Raw genomic sequence first — 22,778 nt, forward strand, 5'->3', positions numbered from 1 at the left:
ATTTTCAACCAGCGCGTATGTCTCCAGTGTTCCGTGTTCCATGAACACACAACAGTTTAAATCAGAACTAAGAACATTTTACGTTCCAAGTATCGCATACTATGTGTATATTACAATTCAAGGTGTATGTTTTGCAACCCATTGATGTGTTTTTAGGCAATCGCCATTATGTATATATATATATATATATATATATATATATATAATGATGTCTTATGTCAACCAATCGAGTTGTATGTAGGCAACCGTAATTATGATTGTTAACAGATTCCCCTTGATTTGATATTCAACAAGAACTGATGATGACTCCAAGTGAGTCGAAACTGGTCTTCGCCCAATAAATTCAATGTATTTTACAATTTGTTGAAAGATGGAACATCCCTCAAACTCTATTATATATTAGATGCTCTGTGATAAAGAATCTTGCATACCTTTATCCTGACCATTGTAGAAGTTTCTAAAGAGCTCTTCCTGTGTTTTATACGAGAGAAGTTTGAAACGTTGCTTTTTATGGCACTCAGTAGCATTTAAAAACTGCTTTATTCTGTCTTGCCAGAACTACTGGCTTAACTTTGTCCTTTAGCCCTTCTTATTTTAGCAGTTTCACGTTTTATGTTAGTATTATTGCTATATAACTTATGTCTTTTCTTAAAAATACTTTTTTCATCACCACTCACTTCCATTTCTCATACAAGAACTCACTTTAACACTCTCCACAAGTCAAAGCAACCAACTAGAATAATCACATAACCTTAACTAAACCAATGTTATTTGTTATTGGCTCACCAGGAGTTACTGCCAACTGGGCATGCCTTCAGAAAAATATCCCTCAATCCACAAAAATTACCCAATCTTAATGAAATTTTCAGGAAGCACTATAACAATATGGCGAATCGATTAGAGTGATTGCGAAAAAAAGGGCATATAGGCTTATAAGCCTCTCTTCCCACATATCCTCAATTTTTGTTGTGCCCTTGTGTAATTTCTTTCAACCATTTTTAGGTGGTATTTTTTATTTCAGTTCTAGGATGCTTTCTCTAAACGCACGACAATGACTACGAAGCAGTGTACGTTTAATAAACTTTTGGCTAGACAATGAAGTGTTTCTCCCAAACTGAGTGGTTGGTTGGACATATTGGTAAATTATACAACTTCAGCATATTTTAAATTATTCAAACTTAGTAATATGGGCAAACCAGCAGTCACCTCTCATGCTAAATGACGTACTCATACAAAATGCATGAAAGCTAAGTCTTCCCAGCCAACAATTTCTTTCTTTGCAAAGAATACCTCTATTTCATCTCCACTTGAAGATACGCAGCCAAGAGTTCACACAACATCCGCAGATACAAAGGTACTAGCGGTGCCAGGAAGAAGTCAAACAAGTTCAAAGACTTTCAGTGTGAATGAAGATGATGTTACATTTGGCTGAAGCCATAGAGGCTCTTCAGGTTGTCACTAGAAAGATGTCTCAACTCTTGCGATGCAACCTCTGAAGCATTCAAAACAATGTTTTCAGACAGTAAAATTTATCATTCAGAACTTTGTTATGGGCAAGACTAAGACCTCCTATGTTATAAATAATGGATGGATGAACCCCGTATTTGAAAGAAAGTTCGCAAAATGACTTAAAACAGTGCTCTGACTACATTGTTTGTTTTGATGAATCGTTCAACAAATTTGTCCAAAGAGAACAAATGGATTTGTGTATAAGATTTTTGGGTATAAATATTCAAAAAGTTGCAACAAGATTTTGGAATAGTGTGTTTTTAGGCAGGACAACAGATGGGTTTATACTGTAAATGGATTCTCCTTACCTTTTGCAAGTCTCAAATCCCAGGGTTTGTGCAATTAGTGTAATTGTTTTTCCATAAGTAATTAAAAAAAAAAGGAAGTGGAGAGAGAATTTGGCTAGGTATGGGAATTGTGGAGACCTGAATTTCCTTTTTTTCCCTTGTAAAACATGCTGTTTGGCAAATTAACTTGTCACTCAGTTTTCTTGAGTCAGGGAAATTTTTTAGTAGGTCAGGGAAACGTGAGAGATCATTTCTGTGGACACTATGGTGCTGACAGATAAACAGGTGAGCTTACATCAAGGCAACCCCGAGGGCAAATCTCTTCTTGATATAGGCATATGCAGTTTGCATACAGTATATGGAGCCATGAAAACTGGGATCTCCAAAATTGACTGGGAAATTTTTAATTTTTTCAGGTCTCTGTGCAATCATTTTAAAGATAGCCCTGCTCACTGTGCTAAATAGACATACTTAACAACAAGCACTGCATTTCCTTACAAGTACACTGCAATAAGATGGTTGGAAATTAGATGCTGTGTTGTTCAAGCTCTGAAAATATGTGCCATCACTGTAATTGTTTTTCCATAAAAAGAGAAAAAAAGGAAGTGGAGAGAGAATTAGGCCAGCTATGGGAATGGTGGAGACTGGAATTTCCTTTTTTGTTCCTTGTAAAACATGCTGTTCGGCAAATTAACTTGTCACTCAGTTTTTGTGAGTCAGGGAAATTTTTCTTAATAGGTCAGGGAAACTTGAGAGAACATTTCTGTGGACACTATGTTGCTGACTGATAAACAGATGAGCTTACATCAAGACAATTTGGAGAAATTTGTTGTTGTACAATGTTTCAGAAGGAACTGAATTTTGATAGTGCATATCTTCCAGTTTGTTGTGCATGTTTTGCCATATGATAGTGCATGAATGCATGCATATTTTGAGATTTGATAGAGCATGGAAATCCAGGCTCTAATAACACTAGCCAACATGATTTTGCGGTAAAATAGAAAATATGTAATTCTTATGGAAATCGCTGCCCTGATTCCAAAAATAATGCTATTCTTTTTCCTATCACGTCTAGTTTTGACACAATTTGGTGTTTTAGTATCTGCATGTATTCGTAAGATGTAATGTTGAGAGGTGTTCTCGCAAAACTTTTTTTTAGAATACAATTATGTGATTTGATTTGTTACTGTTTGCATTTTATTATAGGTTTATTGCTGTCTAAATTTTCATTTTGTAGTTGGGGGTTTCCTGGTAAATTCATAACAAACCCCGCCAGATATGCAATAGATTGCGAGGTATGTAGGCTTGAAGATAAGACAGTTGAGCGTTTGTCTTTCATCTTAGACCACTTGAATAAACAGACGTGTTAAAAGCCCCAGCGCTTATGCAATGTTTATGATGGACTGATAAAGCAGTTTCCTTTCAAAGATAACAGTCCGAAAGTATTATACTCACGAAGATGAACTTGTATTTTGTATGGATGTTTCAAATCTACGTCAACTGGGAGAGAAAGAGTATGAACCTAGTAAGTGGCGTGTTTTTATTGACTCTTTGCTTCATAATACAATTGTTCTAGCATCCGTACCACTTGCACACTCCACAAAAATGTCTGAAACATATGAGATCTTAAAGTTGGTGCTTGAAAAAATTAAATATCACGGGCATGGGTGGCAAATTTGCAGTGATTTGACGATCATTGGATTGTTGCTGGGACAACAAAAAGGCTATACAAAATGTCCCTGTTTCCTATGCGAATGGGATAGCAGGGCATGGAATAAACACTGGGATACAGTGAATTGGCCAGAAAGGAAACAACTACAACCAGGATCCAAAAATGTCTTGAATGTAAGTCTTATTGACCATGAAAAAATTCTACTTCCACTCTTGCACATCAAATTGGAATTGATGAAATAGTATGTCAAGGGGCATTAGATAAAAGTAGCCTATGCTTCCAATATTTATCCACTAAATTTTCCTCATTATCAGATGCAAATATCAAAGAAGGCGTATTTGATGGACCACAGATTCGTAAATTGATGAAGGATAAAAATTTCACAGGCACAATGACCAAAATTGAGAGAGGCATGAAACGCATTCAGAGATGTAGTGACTAAATTCCTTGGCAACATTAAGGACCCTCAATACAAAGAAATTGTAAGGAAAATGTTTGTAAAGTTTAAGGAACTCGGTTGTAATATGAGCCTTATGCTTCATATCTTAGCTTCGCATCTCCGAATTTAGGAGCTGTCAGTGAAGAACAAGGTGAAAGGTTTCACCAGGATCTCAAAGATGCAAAACGACGCTATCAGGGACGTTGTGATGTGAATATGATGGTCGATTACTGTTGGTCGATTGCACGAAACGACCCTTTTCGAGATCATCCAAGAACTTAAAAAACCCGGAAATTCCACGGAAAACAGGAAAAGACGGAGGTGTGAATCTAACTTGCGCATAATGTAAGTAACAAAACTATGAATATTTAACCATGTAATTTTTATTCAAGGTACGGTTATATTAATTGAAAAGCAACTGTAGCCGAAACTAAATATGCGCTTTATGCTTCAGTTTCACGAATTTCAATATACATTAAAAATATAATACAAACCATCTACTTGCTTACAAAGCAGCATTTATGTGTAATTTAATGCATGCAAAATATGATTACATTTTGCAAGCTGAAATTTACATTAATATATCAAATTTAATCAATACTAAGTATCAGCAATTTTACGTAAGAACAAAATAACATTTTGTGAAATTGCCACTAAACCAGACGTGATACACAAAAACTATTTTTTTCTTGAATTCTGCATTAAGAAATTCATAAAACCCACCTATTTTCGTTTTTACCGTGCAAAAAAGTTATTTTTTGCAGGCTAGTGTAATGAGTAAGTGCGGCTAGTCCTAAGTAAGGTTTTTGGACTCCTTACTGTAGTCCCCTTGTTTCTCCCACAAATACCACAGTTATAATTTTCAACTACTTCTCTATATTTTGCTTGTTTAGCTATATACGGTTGATTCCAAAGCAGAGCCAGCAAGGTTTGATGTTTGGGGTCCAGCTGGCCTTTTTTTGTTCTGTACTTCACATCTCTTCAATATGTACTACATGTAGTGAACATGACCTTATAATTTGAAAGTTTATTTCGAGTGGCATCCTTCATTGCAACTTGTATATGAATCTGGATGTCACATGTCTATATATATAAAATAAGAGTTTTGTCTGTACATTGCTCAGAATTTGAAAAGAATGGTATCTCTGTATCGGTCATGTCCACAGTAACAAGGAAATGCAATTTTTACTTTTCCATAATGTCTGTCTGTCTGTCTGTCTGTATGTATGTATACGCATCACTAGAAAACGGCTGAAGAGAATTTAATAAAAATCGGTATGCAAAGTCGTGGAATAAGTCGCTACAATCTAGGCTGTAAATAATTTTACTCACGCTGATTTAGGGGAAGGCCTAAAATTTAATTCTCAAATATGTATGTTATTAGTGGTGATATCTTAATGAAAATTGATATGCAAAGTCAAAGAATAAGTCACTATAATCTAGGCTATAAATAATTTTATTCACACCGAAAGAAATGATAGTTTAGGGGAAGGGCAAAAATTGTATTCTTAAATATTCACGTTATTAGTGGTCCTATCTCATTGAAAATTTGTATGCAATGTCGGAGAACGAGCCATTAAAATCTAGGCTATAGGGTAAGTTCCTTTAAGAGCGCGCGTCTCAGAAGAGTGCACAGTTCAAATTCCGAAGTTGGCAGCAGTGTAAGATATCGGTGATGCGGTATTCAGTCGACTGTGTGTAGCCGTTGTCCATGTACTGTATCGCTGAAGCCTTTTGATTTCTACTGTTCTTGTTACAGGTAAGAATCTGTTTTCACTCATTTTCGTATAATATTCTGAACCTGTATGTTAGTACTTGCACACCCCTGGAAGACTTCGATATGTTTATCTTTTGTGTTATAAGAGAGAAGAGTTCATTACCTTTGTTATTGACACAGTTCAACCTTCTGTCCTGCATGCTCGTGCTATCTAGCGAGTAAAACATAAAACTACTACCGAGCCCTTAAGAGCGCGCAGTGGATTGTCCTGCAAGGGGGCGCGCGCGCTCTTGTAGGACGTCAGTGCGCGCTCTTACGGGACAACTTGTTTAAGCTTCGTCTTATGCTTTAACATTTTATTTTTCAGGGTTAAAATGTCTTATTATAAGAGAAAATCAAATCGAAAGCTTATTTTCACCGAAGCTGTTTTGAATGATTGCTGGGAAAGACTAGAGAAAGGAGAGAGTAAAAGAAAAATAGCTGAATCACTTGGAGTGAATGAATCAACATTACGGAAAAGACTGAAAGCTTTACGTACACACTTGAGGTTAAAAAGAGTTGATTAACATTTGTATCTGCTTATTTTATCTCTGAAATGTCCATATTTCATAGGAATTTCACCAATCCGTTGTATTTTCAGGGCACTGTTCCGACATCTCTCGGAAGAATGAAGCCAATATTCAGCCCCAATCAGGAGCAAATGTTAGTAGAGCATGTGAAGGACTTGGATGCTAAGTTTTATGGCATAACACGGAGGCAGCTAATGCAGCTTGCATTTCTATTCGCAAAGAACAACAACATCGCCAACAATTTCAATGAAAAAAGAAAAATGGCTGGAAAAAACTGGGTCTATGGGTTTTGCAAGCGAAACCACCTCGCACTCCCGAGAAGTGCAGTCTAGGTAGAGCCATAGGGTTCAATAAAGTACAATGCCGGAGATTTTTCACTAATTTGAAGACAGTAGTAGAAGAGAAACATATCCCTCCCCACAAGACATTCAACATGGATGAAAGTGCCATTTCCACTATCCCTAACCGCATTCCAAAAGTGATTTCGTCAAAAGGGAAACGGCATGTTGCAAAGGTTGTTTCAGCTGAGAGGCGTCAAACGGTGACAGTTGTGTGTTGCTTTTCTCCCACTGGTATTTTCATTCCTCCTGCCATCATCTTCCCCCGAAAGAGAATGAATGTTCAATTGTACCAAGACGCCCCAGAAGGGACCCTGCCACTTATGTCAGACTTGGGCTACATGAATACAGAACTCTTTCTCGACTGGTTGAAACACTTTGAAAAATTTGTTAAACCAAGTGAAGAAGATCCTGTTCGGCTTATTATGGACAACCATATCTCGCACTGTAGTTTGGATGCAGTTATGTTCTGTAGGGACAAGTTCATTACATTACTAACACTTCCTCTACATGCTAGTCACATGCTGCAACCCCTTGACAAAGGATTTTTCGGACCCTTAAAATCAGCCTTTTCAACTGAATGTGACAAATGGATGTTCAATCACCCTGGAAGAGCAATCACTCTGAAGGATCTTTCCTCTTTTCCGTTCTGCCTATGAAAGAGTGGCAATGCTTGAAAAAGCAAATAATTCTTCCAAGGCTACGGGGATTTATCCATACAACCCGGATGTTTTCTCTGATGAAGATTTCGAACCTTCGGCCTTTACGAGCCGCCCTCCACCCTCAGAAGAACCTGAAGAAAGCAGTGTCATTGCTGATATGCCTAATGCAGAAGATAAGGAAATAGTGTCACCTTCAACTCTCCTCCCTCTTCCAAAAGCAACTCACGAAGAGAAGCGAAAGAGGAAAGGTAAAAAGTCCGAAGTTATGACGGAATCTCCATTTAAAAATGCGTTAATGGCTTCCACGTCAAGCGCGAGTGAGAAAGGACGGAAATCCAGCAAGTCTACAAAAAAGAAAAAGCTTTTTGATGCTACAGCTTCCACAAAATGCACACCAGTTGAGGACAGTATCTTCTGCCCAGGATGTGATGAAAAGTATGAAGAACCTTTAGTTGAAGATTGGATTCAATGTAAAGACTGTAAACAGTGGTGGCATGATGCCTGTTCTAGCTATGAGGGCGCTGGCGTGTTCAAATGTGACTCCTGTTAGGTGCGCACTCATAGAGGACCCACTGCACACTCTTACAGGCATATGCCCCCAAGAGCGTGCATTTCTCATATTTTACATTTTATATTTTTTCTACTATTTTACCATTTGAGTTGTGTTTTGCTGATATGTATGTAGTGCCCAGGATATCAGTAAATACCTTTGTGCAAACTATTTGTTACTTTATGATTTCTTTCTCATGTTGTGGCAGTCCTAACGTTAAGTGCATACTCTTGGAGGAACCTACCCTACATCATTTTATTCACGCTGAGTGAAATGGTACTTTTGGGGAAGGCCTAAAATTTAATTCTCAAATATTTATATTATTAGTGGTCGTATCGATAAATACTACATAACAAAAGTCATATAGAATTAAATTTCCGACCATTTATGTCTTATAAATTTTTACTGTGCCGGCTATGATAACACAAATATTAATGAATTTGTATTTTTGTTGCCAAGTCCATATCAACGCCGAGCCACGAAAAAATGGGTTAACAGAATTTAATGAAAATCGGTATATAGAGACGGCAAATAAGAAACTACAGTCTAAGCTATAAACAATTTCATTCAACCTGGATTAAATTGTAGTTTAGGGGAGGGTGCCTAAAATTTAAATTTTAAATACCTATGTAATTGATCCTATCGCAAATGTTACAGAGAATACAATTTCCGACCATGTATATTTTATTCAGTTTTACCGTACCGACTATGATAGGAGTGGTATTTCAGAGTCGGAAGAAAACTAAATGTGAAGGCCTACAGTATCCAAAGCGCGTAACTTTAATGAACAATAACATTATATTGACCACTGTTAGTGGCGGTGTTCTTTATGTCTTATGCTGCCTCTCAACTCTGATAGATGGGATTGCTGTTGCGTACCGAGTATAATAGCCTGACTGATTACTGGCGGAAAGTAGCCGGGGAGTTAGAAAAATTTCTTCTTTAGCATGCCTTTCCTCTGGTTCATACATTTTCTGATACAGCTAGTACGCAACACACCGGCTCATCATAGTATTCCAGCTGTTCGATAGCAGAGGTTGAGTAGTAGTAGCAGTAGTAGTAGTAGTACTACTAGCAGCAGTAGTAGTAGTAGTAGTAGTAGTAGTAGTAGTAGTAGTAGTAGTAGTATGGCCTGGTCTAGAATAACAATTTAGGCCTATTCCAAATTATAGCACCAGAATTCACTAAATGACTCAAAATTCAACCCTGAAAAGAGCCGTTTCTTCAGCTTCTTCCTCCTCATTTTTATTAAATTCTACATTCATTTTATTCCAAATTAGCAATGAAGAAGGGGATTCTCCTCTGGCTTGGAGGAGAAATTTGCCTCCAAGTCAGATAGATTTTCCCGTTGCCAGTGTAGTGAATTGATATTTACCGACTCATCGTGTACTCCTAGGAAATAGATTAGTAAAAGGGCATGGTTTTTGCCCCAGGAGTCTCCGCTATTCGACCTCCTCCCCGCCGAAAAAAAGACGAAGAGTGTTCACGGATCACGGCTGTCTGCGGCTTGGCCATCCCAGATCTGAAACTTTGTACTGTAATATCGGAAGCTTAGACCTGTTCGTTAAAAGTGAGAAAATGAGTGGTTTGTGATTGATCGAGTATTTCATACGAAAGCATTGCTTGTAATTGCGCCATTCCTACTGACGTCACTGTAATGTTTGATCTTTTCAGTTGGGAAAACCAGTAAGACAGTCTTTCTGAGGATGTAAAAAGGCAGGTGAAGAGTGAGTGTCTACCATTAAAATGAAAGCTTCCCAACCTTATTTTGACTGATGGTATGCAAGCGGGTCTACCATTACAGTGAAAATTCCCTAACTCAGTCTTCATATGAGCAAAGATGTTTGGTGACATCGCCGTCGCGTTCCTAGGGTAGCGTTAAGAGCTTTGCAATTTAATACAATCTTGCACACAACGTGTACACTACCTAACCTAGAATTCTTTATACAATGTAGAATTCCGTAGCGAAGCACGGGTATATCAGCTAGTCAAAAATAAATATTGCTGGGCTGAGTAGTTCAGGCGGTAGAGCACTGGCCTTCTGAGCTCAAGTTGGCGGGTGTGATCCTGGCTCAGTCCAGTGGTATTGGAAGCTGCTTAAATACATCAGTCTCATGTTGGTAGATATACTGCAGGGGTTTCCAAATGGCGGCCAGCCTTATATGCGGCCTGCGAGGGCATTTTAATAAATAATGTGAAAAATAGTTACAAAATAATATTTTATAGGTTGTTCAAAAATGTATTAATTTTTATATTCGTTATAGACCCAAGTCCGTACTAGTTCATTCTTTAATATTATTTCATCTTTTTAGAAATTCACTTGATCTGAATGGATTATTTTTCATTAAAAAAAATTTAAAATTCAAATTTCAGATAATAATGATTGGTTTTTACGTCCCACTAACTACTTTTGATTTTTTCGGAGACGCCAAGGTGCCGGAATTTTGTCGTGCAGGATTTCTTTTACGTGCCAGGAAGTCAGTCGACACGAGGCTGACGTATTTGAGCGCCTTTGGAATGATCTAACATAGAACCTGCCAAGCTGGCTTCAGAAGGCCAGCTCTTCAAATATCTGAGCCACTCAGCCCGGCTCCAAATTTCACTCTTTTATGCAATTATAAAATAATGTTTTACCTAAGAAATTAAAATTATCAAACCTTTATTTCAATTGAATTATGCGTATTATTTTTTCAAAATGGTAACTCTATAGGCCTACTATATGCAGAATTTTTACGAAAATTGGCCTATTATTCAAGTGCGGCCCGCGAACATGACTAAGGTTTCCAATATGGCCCTCCAGCCCTTACAAATTGGAAACCCCTGATATACCGACACGTAGGAGAACTTGTGTGAGGCAAAATTCCGGCAGGTTGGTATCGCCGAAAACCATAACAGTAGTCGGTGGGACATAAAAGTGATAACATTGTCTTTTTAAAGGACGTTGCTCGTAATTCTGTATTCTCAAGAGGGCAAAGTTTATGGAAAGATTTTTTATACGAGTGAAAAAATTTCAGGTCTGAGTAGGTTATGTTTGGCTGATTGGAAGCCTATAATGCAACTGCAACAGGAGAGTACTGTATTGACATACTTGTCTGGTATCTCTCGTAACTTTCTTCTACATATCTCTCATTCCCTCTGTGTACAGTTTAATTTCTGTGTATTGTCTTCATGTTTGAAATAATATTGTACTCGCTTCCTTGATTTGCTACTGAACTACCTATGTGCCAAATAAAATTTTTCTTCATTTTTTGTTTCTCCTTGAAATCAGGTTGGAGCTACTGAGCTCTCTCGCTATTTCAATCAGTATACGATTGAACTGATAAAGGATGGCTTCGATTTAGAAGCATTCCAATTTATCCAGTGCTACTATAGTCGTACTTGGTATCCTGGTGTGAAAGTGGTCCGTCGTGTGGTGCATTTAATTTTGGTAAGTAATTTCATCTCTATGTGAAGTATTTGAAACATTAGTTGTTAACCAAAATCATGCTTACAAATCTATAACGGAAATCATTGAACAGTCTATTTTGGTATTACGTATAACTTGAAGTAGATGGATGTCAATCATCTGCAAACTGCTCCATTTTCTTCTTAGGAGTGCCAGCCCATTATAATTATATTAAAACTCTCATGTTACTTCCCACTCCTCACAGTCATGTCACACACTTATTCTGTTTGTTTGTGGTGCTGAAGCATCTGGTTCATTCCATCTCACTTTTGTCATTCTACTCTGCTTTGAAAGCAAGATAAGCAGCAGTTTGAGGTAGAACTGAAGCATAGATTTGATCACTGGGCAATTTTATAAGGGAATTGTATATCAAACTTACTAAGAAGTGTATTCAGGTTTTGCTGGGTTAACAATCGGACTCTGTCTAATGTGAACACCATTGAATTTTTTATCCGTGGCTTCACCCAAGTAGATGTCAGACATTTTTATATTTGAACATGCTTATTAACAGTAGTGAACATTCACATAACAACACAACTTAACCTCTAATTGCCTCTCTGTTGAACTTAATCTCTGTCCTCAGCTTCCACATCACTCAGTATGTGTATGGCTATAACCAAGAAATATTACTTTGCCTAATCTGGTAGAATACAGATTCTTGAACAAATACTCTCTCTTGAGGGTCCAAGACATACATTTTCTTTGGGTTGGTCCACGTTTTCTTTCATTGTCCCAACCTTCTAGCTTAAACTTTCTCTCACAAAGTGAAAAGGTGTGACGATTGTTGGACGTACACCACTAATGGGCACAAATAACAGTTTTCACCCTAACCCATCCAGCTGTACCATTCCTGATATGCAAGTATCCTGGACTGCATGTTCATGCTTGTTTAACTCACAAAAGTGCAATTTTGTGGGAAACAGTTACATACAAAACATATATCAGTACAGGGTGTATCTGCCGTAATGATGTTACAAACTTACAAGGGTGATGGAAGATTGCAAATGGGTCCATTTGAGATAAGTAACCCTATTCCAGAAACTATCGAATCAAAAGTTAAGCAAAATTCTACTCTTTTAAGTCCGTTTACCTGCACAAGTTTCACAAGCTGCTCCATTTACAACAACTGTTCGAAATGGTGTCCCCCTGTATTTTGTTGTACCCATTCAAATAACCTCAGTGTCATTTGAACTGTTAAGAATGGACGGACGTTAAACAACTTGGATTATTAATAACTTTTGACTCTAACGTTTCTGGACTACGGTTCCATATCTCAAATTGATCCATTTGCCGTCCTCCCATCATTCCTGAAAGTTTGTAACATCATCATGGATACACCCTGTATATTTTTAGATGAAATGTTATTCTAATGATATGAATCTAACAGTTCACCCATTATTTTGCTAAGGCATGCTTTAAAACAGAAAATTACCAGAGTTAAGAAGAATTTTCTAGAAAATGTGTTCTAAGTACACTTCTGTGCTCCATTTTTATTAGGACTAACAGTTTAGACAGGGTCTTCACTTATAAAGGGTCCCAAATTTGCAATTTTTCCAATTTGCTCTTCTTTATATGACGTTCCTGCTCTCCAGATAAGCCAGCATAATTATATATAGCCTATAATAATCTGGAAGAAATGATGGCAGTTATGTGGTTCCTGAGATTACCCTCTTCATACAAAGAAACTCTCAAACTTTCTCTCTTTATAATATTAGTGAAAATGAAAACCTACAACCTGTTTTCCAGTCTTTGAGCAGGTCAGGGATGTAATGAATGAACCATATATATGCTATTGGTACGATGGGGTCGCCACTCCCAAAGTGATATATATCAATGACTGATAGATGCTATGAAATGAGAATGGAGAGCGTTGCTGGAATGAAAGATGATGGAAAACTGGAGTACCCGGTGAAAAACCTGTCCCACCTCCACTTTGTCCAGCACAAATCTCACATGGAGTGACCGGGATTTGAACCACGGTATCCAGCGTGAGAGGCCGACGCACTGCCGTCTGAGCCATGAAGGCTCTGTATAATATTAATATGAATTATAATTGCCATAATATCCTGCATTTTTATGTTTAATAATGTATACCCTTCCCTCCTATGAATTGGACACTGAATGCTCATCCCAGAGTCGAACATGGGTGATCCCAGGTGATATTTTGAGAAAAAACAAAATGAAAGATAACCAGTCTTAATTAACTAGGTAGAGAAGGAAATAGAGTTAAAATACTATAAAATAATGCGTCGTTCCCGCGTCCAGCTCGAGTCACAAAAAGATCCAGACTAGCTCAATTTTGTCGACATCCATCGATTTGGGGTCGTAGGTTTTGGAAGTAGAGTCATTGGATGAGACAAACGGATAAATTTATATCATATCCACTTGTTGGACATCTCCATCTCGCGAATTAATTCATATCATCATAAATTTCTATCATTCTTAACCTAGAGATACTTAATTACTTAACCTAAGATACCATTAAAAAGATTTAATAAATTCATATAACATCTCTTTATTAGATTAGAAGGTCTTGAAAATAGAGCGAAAATTGAATATCCTATAGAAAATCTGGCCATCTCTCCACCTATCTAATCTAATTAATATCTCTATGGAATATTTAAAGGCCTTTCATATCAAAGAAACTATAAGTCCTTGCTATATATCTGTCATCATGTCACCATTTCCTCCTGACATCTTATTTAATGTTATTTCTGGAAATTCTGTGGTCTGTCATCTAAGAAGACTCTAATAACCAATGTCATTATCTTCCAATTATTGAGAACCTCTTCAGTGATACCATTTAATATGAGCAAACAAGCCTCCTAACTCTATTTGAATAAGCATATTTGTGTTTAAGAATTCAGGATAATATAGGCTAATTTCACTTTCACTTCCCTATATGGATTCGTAATTGATGGTCTACAAGTCTCTAACTGACATATGCAAGTTACATGGGTCATATGTGTGCTAGTTGTGGGATACTGAAGAATTAATATATGTTACGGAATCAAATACATTTACTCCTAACCATAAATCGCGACAACTAACTTAATGTCCTCAATAAAATATATCTCCGAGCTCTATAGCTGCAGTCGTTTAAGTGCAGCCAGTATCCAGTAATCGGGAGATAGTGGGTTCAAGCCTCACTGTCGGCAGCCCTGAAGATGGTTTTCCGTGTTTTCCCATTTTCACACCAGGCAAATGCCGGGGCTGTACCTTAATTAACCTTCCACTTCCTAGGCCTTTGCTATCCCATCGTCGCCATAAGACATATATATGTGTGTGTGTCGGTGTGACGTAAAGCAAATAGCAAGGATAAAAATAAATATCCATCTCTTCCATCTCAACGAAAAAATAATCATCACCTTCATTATTGATGGTTATGAATTTCATGTTTTTGGTCCGTATTGAACAATATATAAGTAATAATAATAATAACTTAAATGTTTCCACCTTTTCAATACAATATATTCACAAATTTACAAAATTATACGGTACTAGTTTCGACCCATCTAGGGGTCATCATCAGCCGTATTGAAGCAAAGATCATTTGTGGCGAAATGATCTTTGCTTCAATACGGCTGATGATGACCCCTAGATGGGTCGAAACTAGTACCGTATAATTTTGTAAATTTGTGAATATATTGTATTGAAAAGGTGGAAACATTTAAGTTATTATTATTATTACCTTCATTATTCTTATTACTTGACCATTCTTTATATCTATAATATCTGCTTCATATTTCTCATGTCATATCTCATCCTTCATTTCAATAACCACAATAATCTATCTTAACTCGACGCATATGAGTTCATAATTATTATTCATCCACTTATATATTCCATTTCCTTCTCAGTTTTCTTCAGATTCCTCTCATTTTCTTCATATGTCTTCTTATGGTCTCAATATAACCTGTATATGACATTACCTTATCTCCATTTCGTGGTATAACACTCTAATATAATCATAACACTAACCACAATGTCGTATCATATCAACAGCTGAAGTAAGTTATCCTCTCTACTCAATATAGACAGCATTACGAACGCATAACCTGGTTATCACCGATTAAATACATCCTAACCCAAAGGATTTGTCATTCTGGTTAGATGATTACCTATTATCCTCCTATGTTGTTAAATCAATGCTTTTCCACACGTAACATCACTTTTCTTGAATATAAATCAATGACAGCACTGCATACACATATTACATACAAGCAGAAAATGGCACTTTTCAAAAACATGTTATTTAAATTACGGTAATGTTATTTCAATAAACTTATCTTTTCTTCCTTGTATTCCCTCGCTGGTTTGTTCAAATGCTTAGGACATCTTGTCAAATACGACTGTTATATCGTGCTGGTCTCTGGAGAACATATGGATAGATCTCTCCTCCTCCTCCGTCATCTAGGGATAGGTTTGCCGGTTTCAGGTCACCATCTCCAGACAGCCTGCCTCGGTCTTCTTAGTACATGATGCTGGAAATTTCTTGCGCAGTTAGGACAGAAATACAGATTACCATTGGTCATTTACGTCATGTTAGTATTCAAAGCCTTCTGTGATTCATAAATATATTGAAAATAATGCTTCCTTCAATAAAATTTTGCTTATGTCTTGCAGACTACTAATATGGCTATAAAGATTTCAATTATAATCTGATTTTAATTCCCTATAGTTGTTTCTTAATTGCTGTAGTATTTCTTATCCTCTTGCGATTAGCTTATGATGCTGTACACTTCTTTCGCGTGGTATGTCGTGACATGGCTGGTTACGTAACGATTCTGACAAGTCGTTCTAATTCCTCAGCTTATTAATACGCGAATACATACAGTATTTCCATGGTTTCGCTCAATTCTCTTGATGTTTTTTCTGTTTCCTCTTCAATTTAAACCTTGTTATATGGACGTCGTCTCCTTTACGTGTTAATACGTTGTAGTGATCTACTCGAGTTGGTTTCTTCTGGATTGATTTTTGTAATAATAAATTTGTAACAATCTTTTATCTTTCATTCTTTTTTCACCGCCCTCTAGATGTTTTTTCTCGGCATATCTCTAATGAAAATACAATCTTCTCGACATTACGGTTAGATTTGCATCTTGTTTTTAATGTTCCCGCGGCATAGTGTCCATTTTTGTTCCTCGATATTCACTGCTAACACTGAAATGGCGCAATAATGGATGAATAAGAACTTTCTTTCAGTACTAAATTTATTCTATGGCATTAAAAAATCAACACTGACACAAATGAAACTGAAACTCAGTAGTAGTAGTAGTAGTAATAATAATAATAATAATAATAATAATAATAATAATAATAATAATAATAATAATAATAATAATAATAATAATAATAATAATATTAATATTAATAATTATTGTAACCTCCCTTTTACAGAAGAGTGCACATAATATAAGGTACATATAAAACAAGTAATGATGTAATAATCCAAAATAACAAACCTGAAGGAACAACGTCAGCCGATGTTACACCCAGAAAAACATTTTAAATTTCAACAACATACACATGGCTACGCAGGGATACCAACATGACAACTAGAGAAAGGATGTATGGGAAGCAGGCCGGGAAATCCTACAGAGGATGGGATCTTATGTGACGTTGTAGGGAAGGAAACGTGAGAGCATTAACCCTTTAGTCTGGTTTACTCAATATATAGAATTTTAACAAGGTATAAAAACACCAATTAAAAGGATAATACTATCAATTAAGAAAAAAGTTAAATTGAACCAAGAGGTACCTATTAGTGGTTCTTCAGAAAATCAAATGGCAACACAATATTACGATAACATTTAAGAAGGTGAGCATAACTTCTATAATGAAATTTACAAGGGAAATTTAAGAGGGAATATGATATAATTACAACCATCAAAATGATAAAGTGTCTACCAATTAGTACCAAGAAAATAACGTAATTTGAAATTTAAAGCAGAGGCCTTCAAAGTTGCTGTCTTCTCCTAATACACATCAGCGAGAGACGCTTCGCTCCATAGGCTTCCTCTAAATTGACGCTGCATTACTGGAGGCAACCTGAATGGAAAAATTAAGTTTTACATTACACGAAAGGTTAACAAAAAGGAATTGCCTCCAAAACAAGGAATATGCATAGCTGACGAACTATGGCATTACAAAACCAAAATGGTGAAAACCAGGGTCTAAGGTAAATTCCGAACAAATGTATTTACACATTAATTTAACATACGAGAAAAGAAAACATGTTTACCCTGAGGGGCTGGAGCCGCTGAGTGGACCCCCTTACAAGGTGCGTCCGATCGTAAGAACGTACGAAAATAGAAGACGCGGACCAGAGCCTTGCTCCTGCTAAGGAGCCAAAGGCCGGAAATTGAGAAACACTCAAACAGCCAATCAGGGAAGCTACCTATGATTCGACCCGATAATTCTCCAATACAATTTATTATTATTTTTGCCAATAGGATTACAGCACCATATATGGTAATGTGAGAAACATATTCTAGAGGTTTCGATTGCGAAACTCAGTGATTTCGTGATCGAAGCGTCCACGTGGCAAATACAGGGTGATACAAAAGATGGGTTACAATATGTACACTACTGGAGTTCTCCAATACCAAAATCAATGTCTCTTTTTCTTTTAACACTCAATAATTAAATAAATTTAATTGTCTCTTCTGTCTTTTCTTCTTTTCCTACCGCTATTCCCACCCCTGTGGGGTTGCGGGTGCGATCTGTGTCGCACATGTGGATTTGGCCCTGTTTTACGGCTGGATGCCCTTCCTGACGCCAACCCTATATGGAGGGATGTAATCACTATTGCGTGTTTCTGTGGTGGTTGGTAGTGTAGTGTGTTGTGTGAATATGAAGATGAGAGTGTTGGGACGGACACAAACACCCAGTCCCCGAGCCAGAAGAATTAATCAGAAGCGATTAAAATACCCGACCCGGCCGGGAATCGAACCTGGGACCCTCTGAACCGAAGGTCAGTACGCTGACCATTCAGCCAACGAGTCGGACTTAATTGTCTCTTCTGCGAGTCCTGAAAATTCTTTAAATCCACAAAATTTCCCAGCAAATAAAACACATAAAATTTACATAAATTTACAGAAAAAAACACAAACAAATATTTAATTGAATTCTTCAAAAATGTCTGAGAGTTCCTTAGTTTCCATCCACGTTATTAATTTGTCACCACCGGCGACATCCCCCACCGCTGAATCTCGAGCTCTGCTCTATAATAAATTTTAAAAAACTCTTTATATTAAATGGCGGTTTTAAGTGGAGGTCTGAATTTTGTTAAAACACACTGATACCAACACATATCACCCACATCTTGATGCAACTTTTACTAAGAGTATCTTGGAAGCAGAATTTCCTAAGCTCGACCACAGGTATTGCTGTCCATAGGATTGCTGACATCGGCTGCTTGCCAACACGGTTTCCCTTTTCAGTCTCACCAGGGTCTCCGACGAAGCTTCATTTAGTTCACTCGAATAGAACTCACAGTGAACATGTAGTAAGACATGGCGCAGTACTGGGCAACTGCCACTACCAGGAATTCTGAGACACTACACTCCCATGTTGGATGCAAACAGGTCAGGAATTCATAGTGCAGTGCCCCTTCCAACAGGCACTACAGGTTCCCTGTCTGGACCAGGTTATCATGATCACTGTAACAGAGATTAGTCCGCAGCAGAAAAGGAAGTAATACAGGAAAAGCCGTAGCATCGGCTATGCAGAAGTCTTTTGAGAAACGTAGACTGAAGGGTGTTTTTTCTGTTTTTTTTTTCTTTACGGCTATTATTATATAACAGGAACTGTTAATAATCCATATGAGGAGGATAACCTTGCCCCAAATATCATTGGAAACTCCAAGCTCCCCCCTCCCAGGGCAAGCATGTATAAAAATTTACCAAACATAACAGACCAAACAATATTAGGAAAGTTTACTGGAGTTTACCTTAATACCGGAAATATTATGAGGGATCCCTAGTTATGACAAAGAATGAAAATCTTAACCTAAATGACCTACTAAATTATACCTAACATGATCTCAAACGACCATTCTTATTACAACTAAAATCTTAAATAACCTCTAAACTTGCCAATGTATCCGACCGGATATGTACCCCAAAATTTGCTTACAACTAAGTTTCCTTAAGTAACTAATAGTTTCTAAAGCACCATCTCATAACTAGGGGATCTTGACTTGCGACAAATGGACTCTACTGATCCTTTTCTTTTCAGGATTGCTGACTAACAATGACACAGGGGTTAAAATTTTCAATATTGTGCAGGGACCTCGAAATCTGGGGGGCCAACTTACTAATGACATGGTCCGCAGCACTACTCATAGTATGAGTCTTTACATAAACCTGGTCACCCACAGACAGATTGTGCAGTCTTTGCCCGTGATTATTTATGTTGATCTTCAGCGTAATATACTTTCAAATTCTTATGCGCATGGTGCCAAGCAGCATGGATCATTTTTGGATTTGCGACATCAGGTAGAAGAATTGATTTTTTTTTTCCAGAATTGATTATAAAATATGTAAAGTATTGACAAGGCGGGGAAGTGTTCTATAGAGATCAGGTAGAAGATAATTAATAGACCACAGATTAGAATGGAGAATTAGGGGTGAACGCTAGCATCAATGAAGCAGGAGTTTACTTACGACTTTCATGAACGACAGTGTTGAAAGCAAATGATAACCAATTTTGATGAATCCCACTTAGAGTGGTCAGAAGGATGGTAGGCAATAAGAGCACGATTGACTCTTTCAGCATAATTAGGCCTGTGATAATGAGGGGTGGTAGTCATATGAGAAATAGATAGGTCAAAACAGAAATTACAGAATTGCACAGATGTAAAAGCTCTAGCATTATCACTCTTTAGAAATTGACAGCGTCTAAATGAAGCAAAGAACTGTTTCGAGCAAGAAATGGTAGTATTAGCATTAGTCATGCGAGTAGAAAACAGCCATGTAAAATGTGAGAACGCATCAACACACATAAGTATGAAACGATGGCCGGTCTGTGATCGCGGAAAAGGACCAGTGTAATCTATAAGCAGTCTCTCCATCAGGCGAGAAGCTTGCTCAGATGACAACAGACCTAGTCGGGTATTAGGAGCAGGTTTTACAAGATTTGACCATGGTGCGAATTTCACCATCCATGGATTTTCAAATGAAATGTTTACGGATTTTCTCTCTAGTCTTGAACACACCGAGGTGTCCACCAACAGGGGATTCATGGAAATATTTGAAAAGTGCAGGAACTCAATTAGCTGGATCAACAATTTTGCGGTCTCTGCGACCACGAGCAGAACAACACAGGACACCATTCTTAATGACATAGGGTTTGACATGCTCACTAGACTTAACACGTTCCCTGCGGCAGTGAATTTCGATGACTTAATGTTATGTCGTATCGGCTCACCGGTGACCCGATGCTGCCTTTAGTTATTATTGGTTCGGGTCACCGGTGACCTGCTGAATTTGACTTTGTTTACTCCGTAGTATGAAATCCTAAACAATGCATGTGCACTTGCTGTGGGCGTTATTGTTGAGGAGACATTCCAGCGTATTTACCTGTGCGACAGTGTTCCGATTCAACAATTGCGTGAAACAGAAATGACCCCGGAAATAATTGTTAGATTCTCATTCATTGATCTGTTTTTATGGGAATATGAGAGGCCTATGTTAATTATTTTCATCTTATGCTTAGTAAAAAAGTAATATCACAAAAGAGAAAGGATATAAATTCATAACAATATTTATTAGACACGAAAACAGTCCCAGCTATTTACAGTAAAAAAAACGGAACAAAAAAATAACATCATTTGCCAATACTTTTCAGAAAAGTCATCAAGTAAAATTAAGTACTGATTTCCAGACGAGATATAACACAAACACTGTCACCGTTGTGTTTTACATGTTCCCTGGCACTTTTTCACGTGAGTTTCAGTGAAGCACTCGATACACATTTTTGGTGCTCCTGGACACTCTGCACAGAATGTCACCACCTTCTTTGTTTTGTTGTCAACAGTTTTCTTACCATGCTGTGCAAATATCTTCTTGTAGCACACTGTGCAATGTCGCCAAATTTTTCTGGCTGGTCCTTCCAGTTTACCCAGTGTGTGTGCCCTGTTCCTTGTTGGAGGTGTATAAGATGTAGCAGTGCTGTACCAACATAGAGAGAAGGCAAGAGATTCCTTAAAATGACGAAAATATTTTTTTCCCCCAGAACTGCACTTGCATTGAAGGATGCAGGCATTTACAACTGCAGTACCCACGAGAAGTTCAATGGCAACTTTCCTCCACCATTTTACACCCTTTCTCAATGAGGGGTAATATGACTACATTATTTTGATCACCACGATCAACACCCTTTTTGATCTTGTTGTAGTACAACACAGATTTCGGCTTCAAAATTGGATCTCCTTTCCTGTTCCTTTTTCCGGTGTCTTCCAAAATATCACCATGATCTGGTACAGTGGATACCATCAAAACTATCCTCTTGTCCATCCTGCCGGGCTGTAACGGCGTGCAGTCAGTAAACGCTCAAGAAGTTGACCCCACATTCCGTATTCTGCTTGTGATCACGAAGGACGTGTACCGTGTTCAGTTCAAAAACGTGGTGGATAGCCTGAGCAATAGAATTTCTTGATCATTGATAGTGGTACCATGCAATAACTTTATCTGATAGGATTACCCAAATATGGGAAACAAGGACAGTGATAATTTAATTTCATTAGTAAGATAGCATTTTCTTGACGAAATAGTACGCAGTGCTTTAATGACCATCTGAACACGTGGTATAGATTCGATCAGGTTAGAGCAGATGTTTCGTAGTTCCTCGTCATGAAACCACACTTTTACCACATTTACTAACATGCGTTCCTTTGTTGAACAGTCCATTTTACCAAGACGCCTTTTCACAATATTCCACAAATTCTCTATGGGGTTTAAGTCTGGTGAATTACCAGGCCACTGAAGCACATTAATGTTGTTTCTTTTCCACGACTGTCTTGACTGCTTTAGAAGTGTGACACGGGGCCAGATCATGTTGAAATGTTCCTCCACCATCTGCGAAGGTCTGTAGGAGTGACACAATCCTGCGCCTAAGGATTTCCATGTATTTGGTTGAATTCATCATGCCGTCAACTGGAACTAGAGCCCCAGGACCACTTGCAGTGAAGAAACCCCAAAGCATTTTTTTGGAGGGATGTTTTACAGTCTGTTCAAGATGCTCAGCCCGCACTGCCTCATGGGTGTTTCGCCTGACAACCCGTGCTCTGTAACCTTGAACAATAAAATGTGATTCGTCACTGAAAATTACACGTTTCTAGTCATTGGAGGTCCAAGATTGATATATTTTGGCCCATGCCAACCATTCTTTCTTCATGGCAGGCGTTAACAACTGCTTCTTTATTTACTTTCGTGCCTTTCGCCCACAATCAAGAAGCCTACGCCATGCCGTTGAAGAATCAATTTCAAGCCCAGTAGCCAATAAATCTCTCTGAAGGTCTTTGCTTGTCTTGTGAGAATGAATTCTACTGTTTCTAAGTAGAATTTTGTCAGTTCTAGGGGTGGTT

The 22,778-nt window shown here is 37.7% G+C and overlaps 1 protein-coding gene across 1 annotated transcript in view; it reads left to right on the forward strand.

Moving 5' to 3' along the window:
• LOC136884538 (uncharacterized) overlaps positions 1 to 22,778 on the forward strand; it is a 399,078-nt gene that overhangs the window by 155,195 nt on the left and 221,105 nt on the right. The window contains exon 6 of the mRNA XM_067156823.2: positions 11,012 to 11,170. Within this exon, the coding sequence (XP_067012924.2) occupies positions 11,012 to 11,170 (159 nt within the window). The remainder of the gene's footprint in view (positions 1 to 11,011; positions 11,171 to 22,778) is intronic.

The sequence above is a fragment of the Anabrus simplex genome, chromosome 1 (assembly GCF_040414725.1).
Source record: "Anabrus simplex isolate iqAnaSimp1 chromosome 1, ASM4041472v1, whole genome shotgun sequence".
Classification (NCBI taxonomy): Eukaryota; Metazoa; Arthropoda; class Insecta; order Orthoptera; family Tettigoniidae; genus Anabrus; species Anabrus simplex.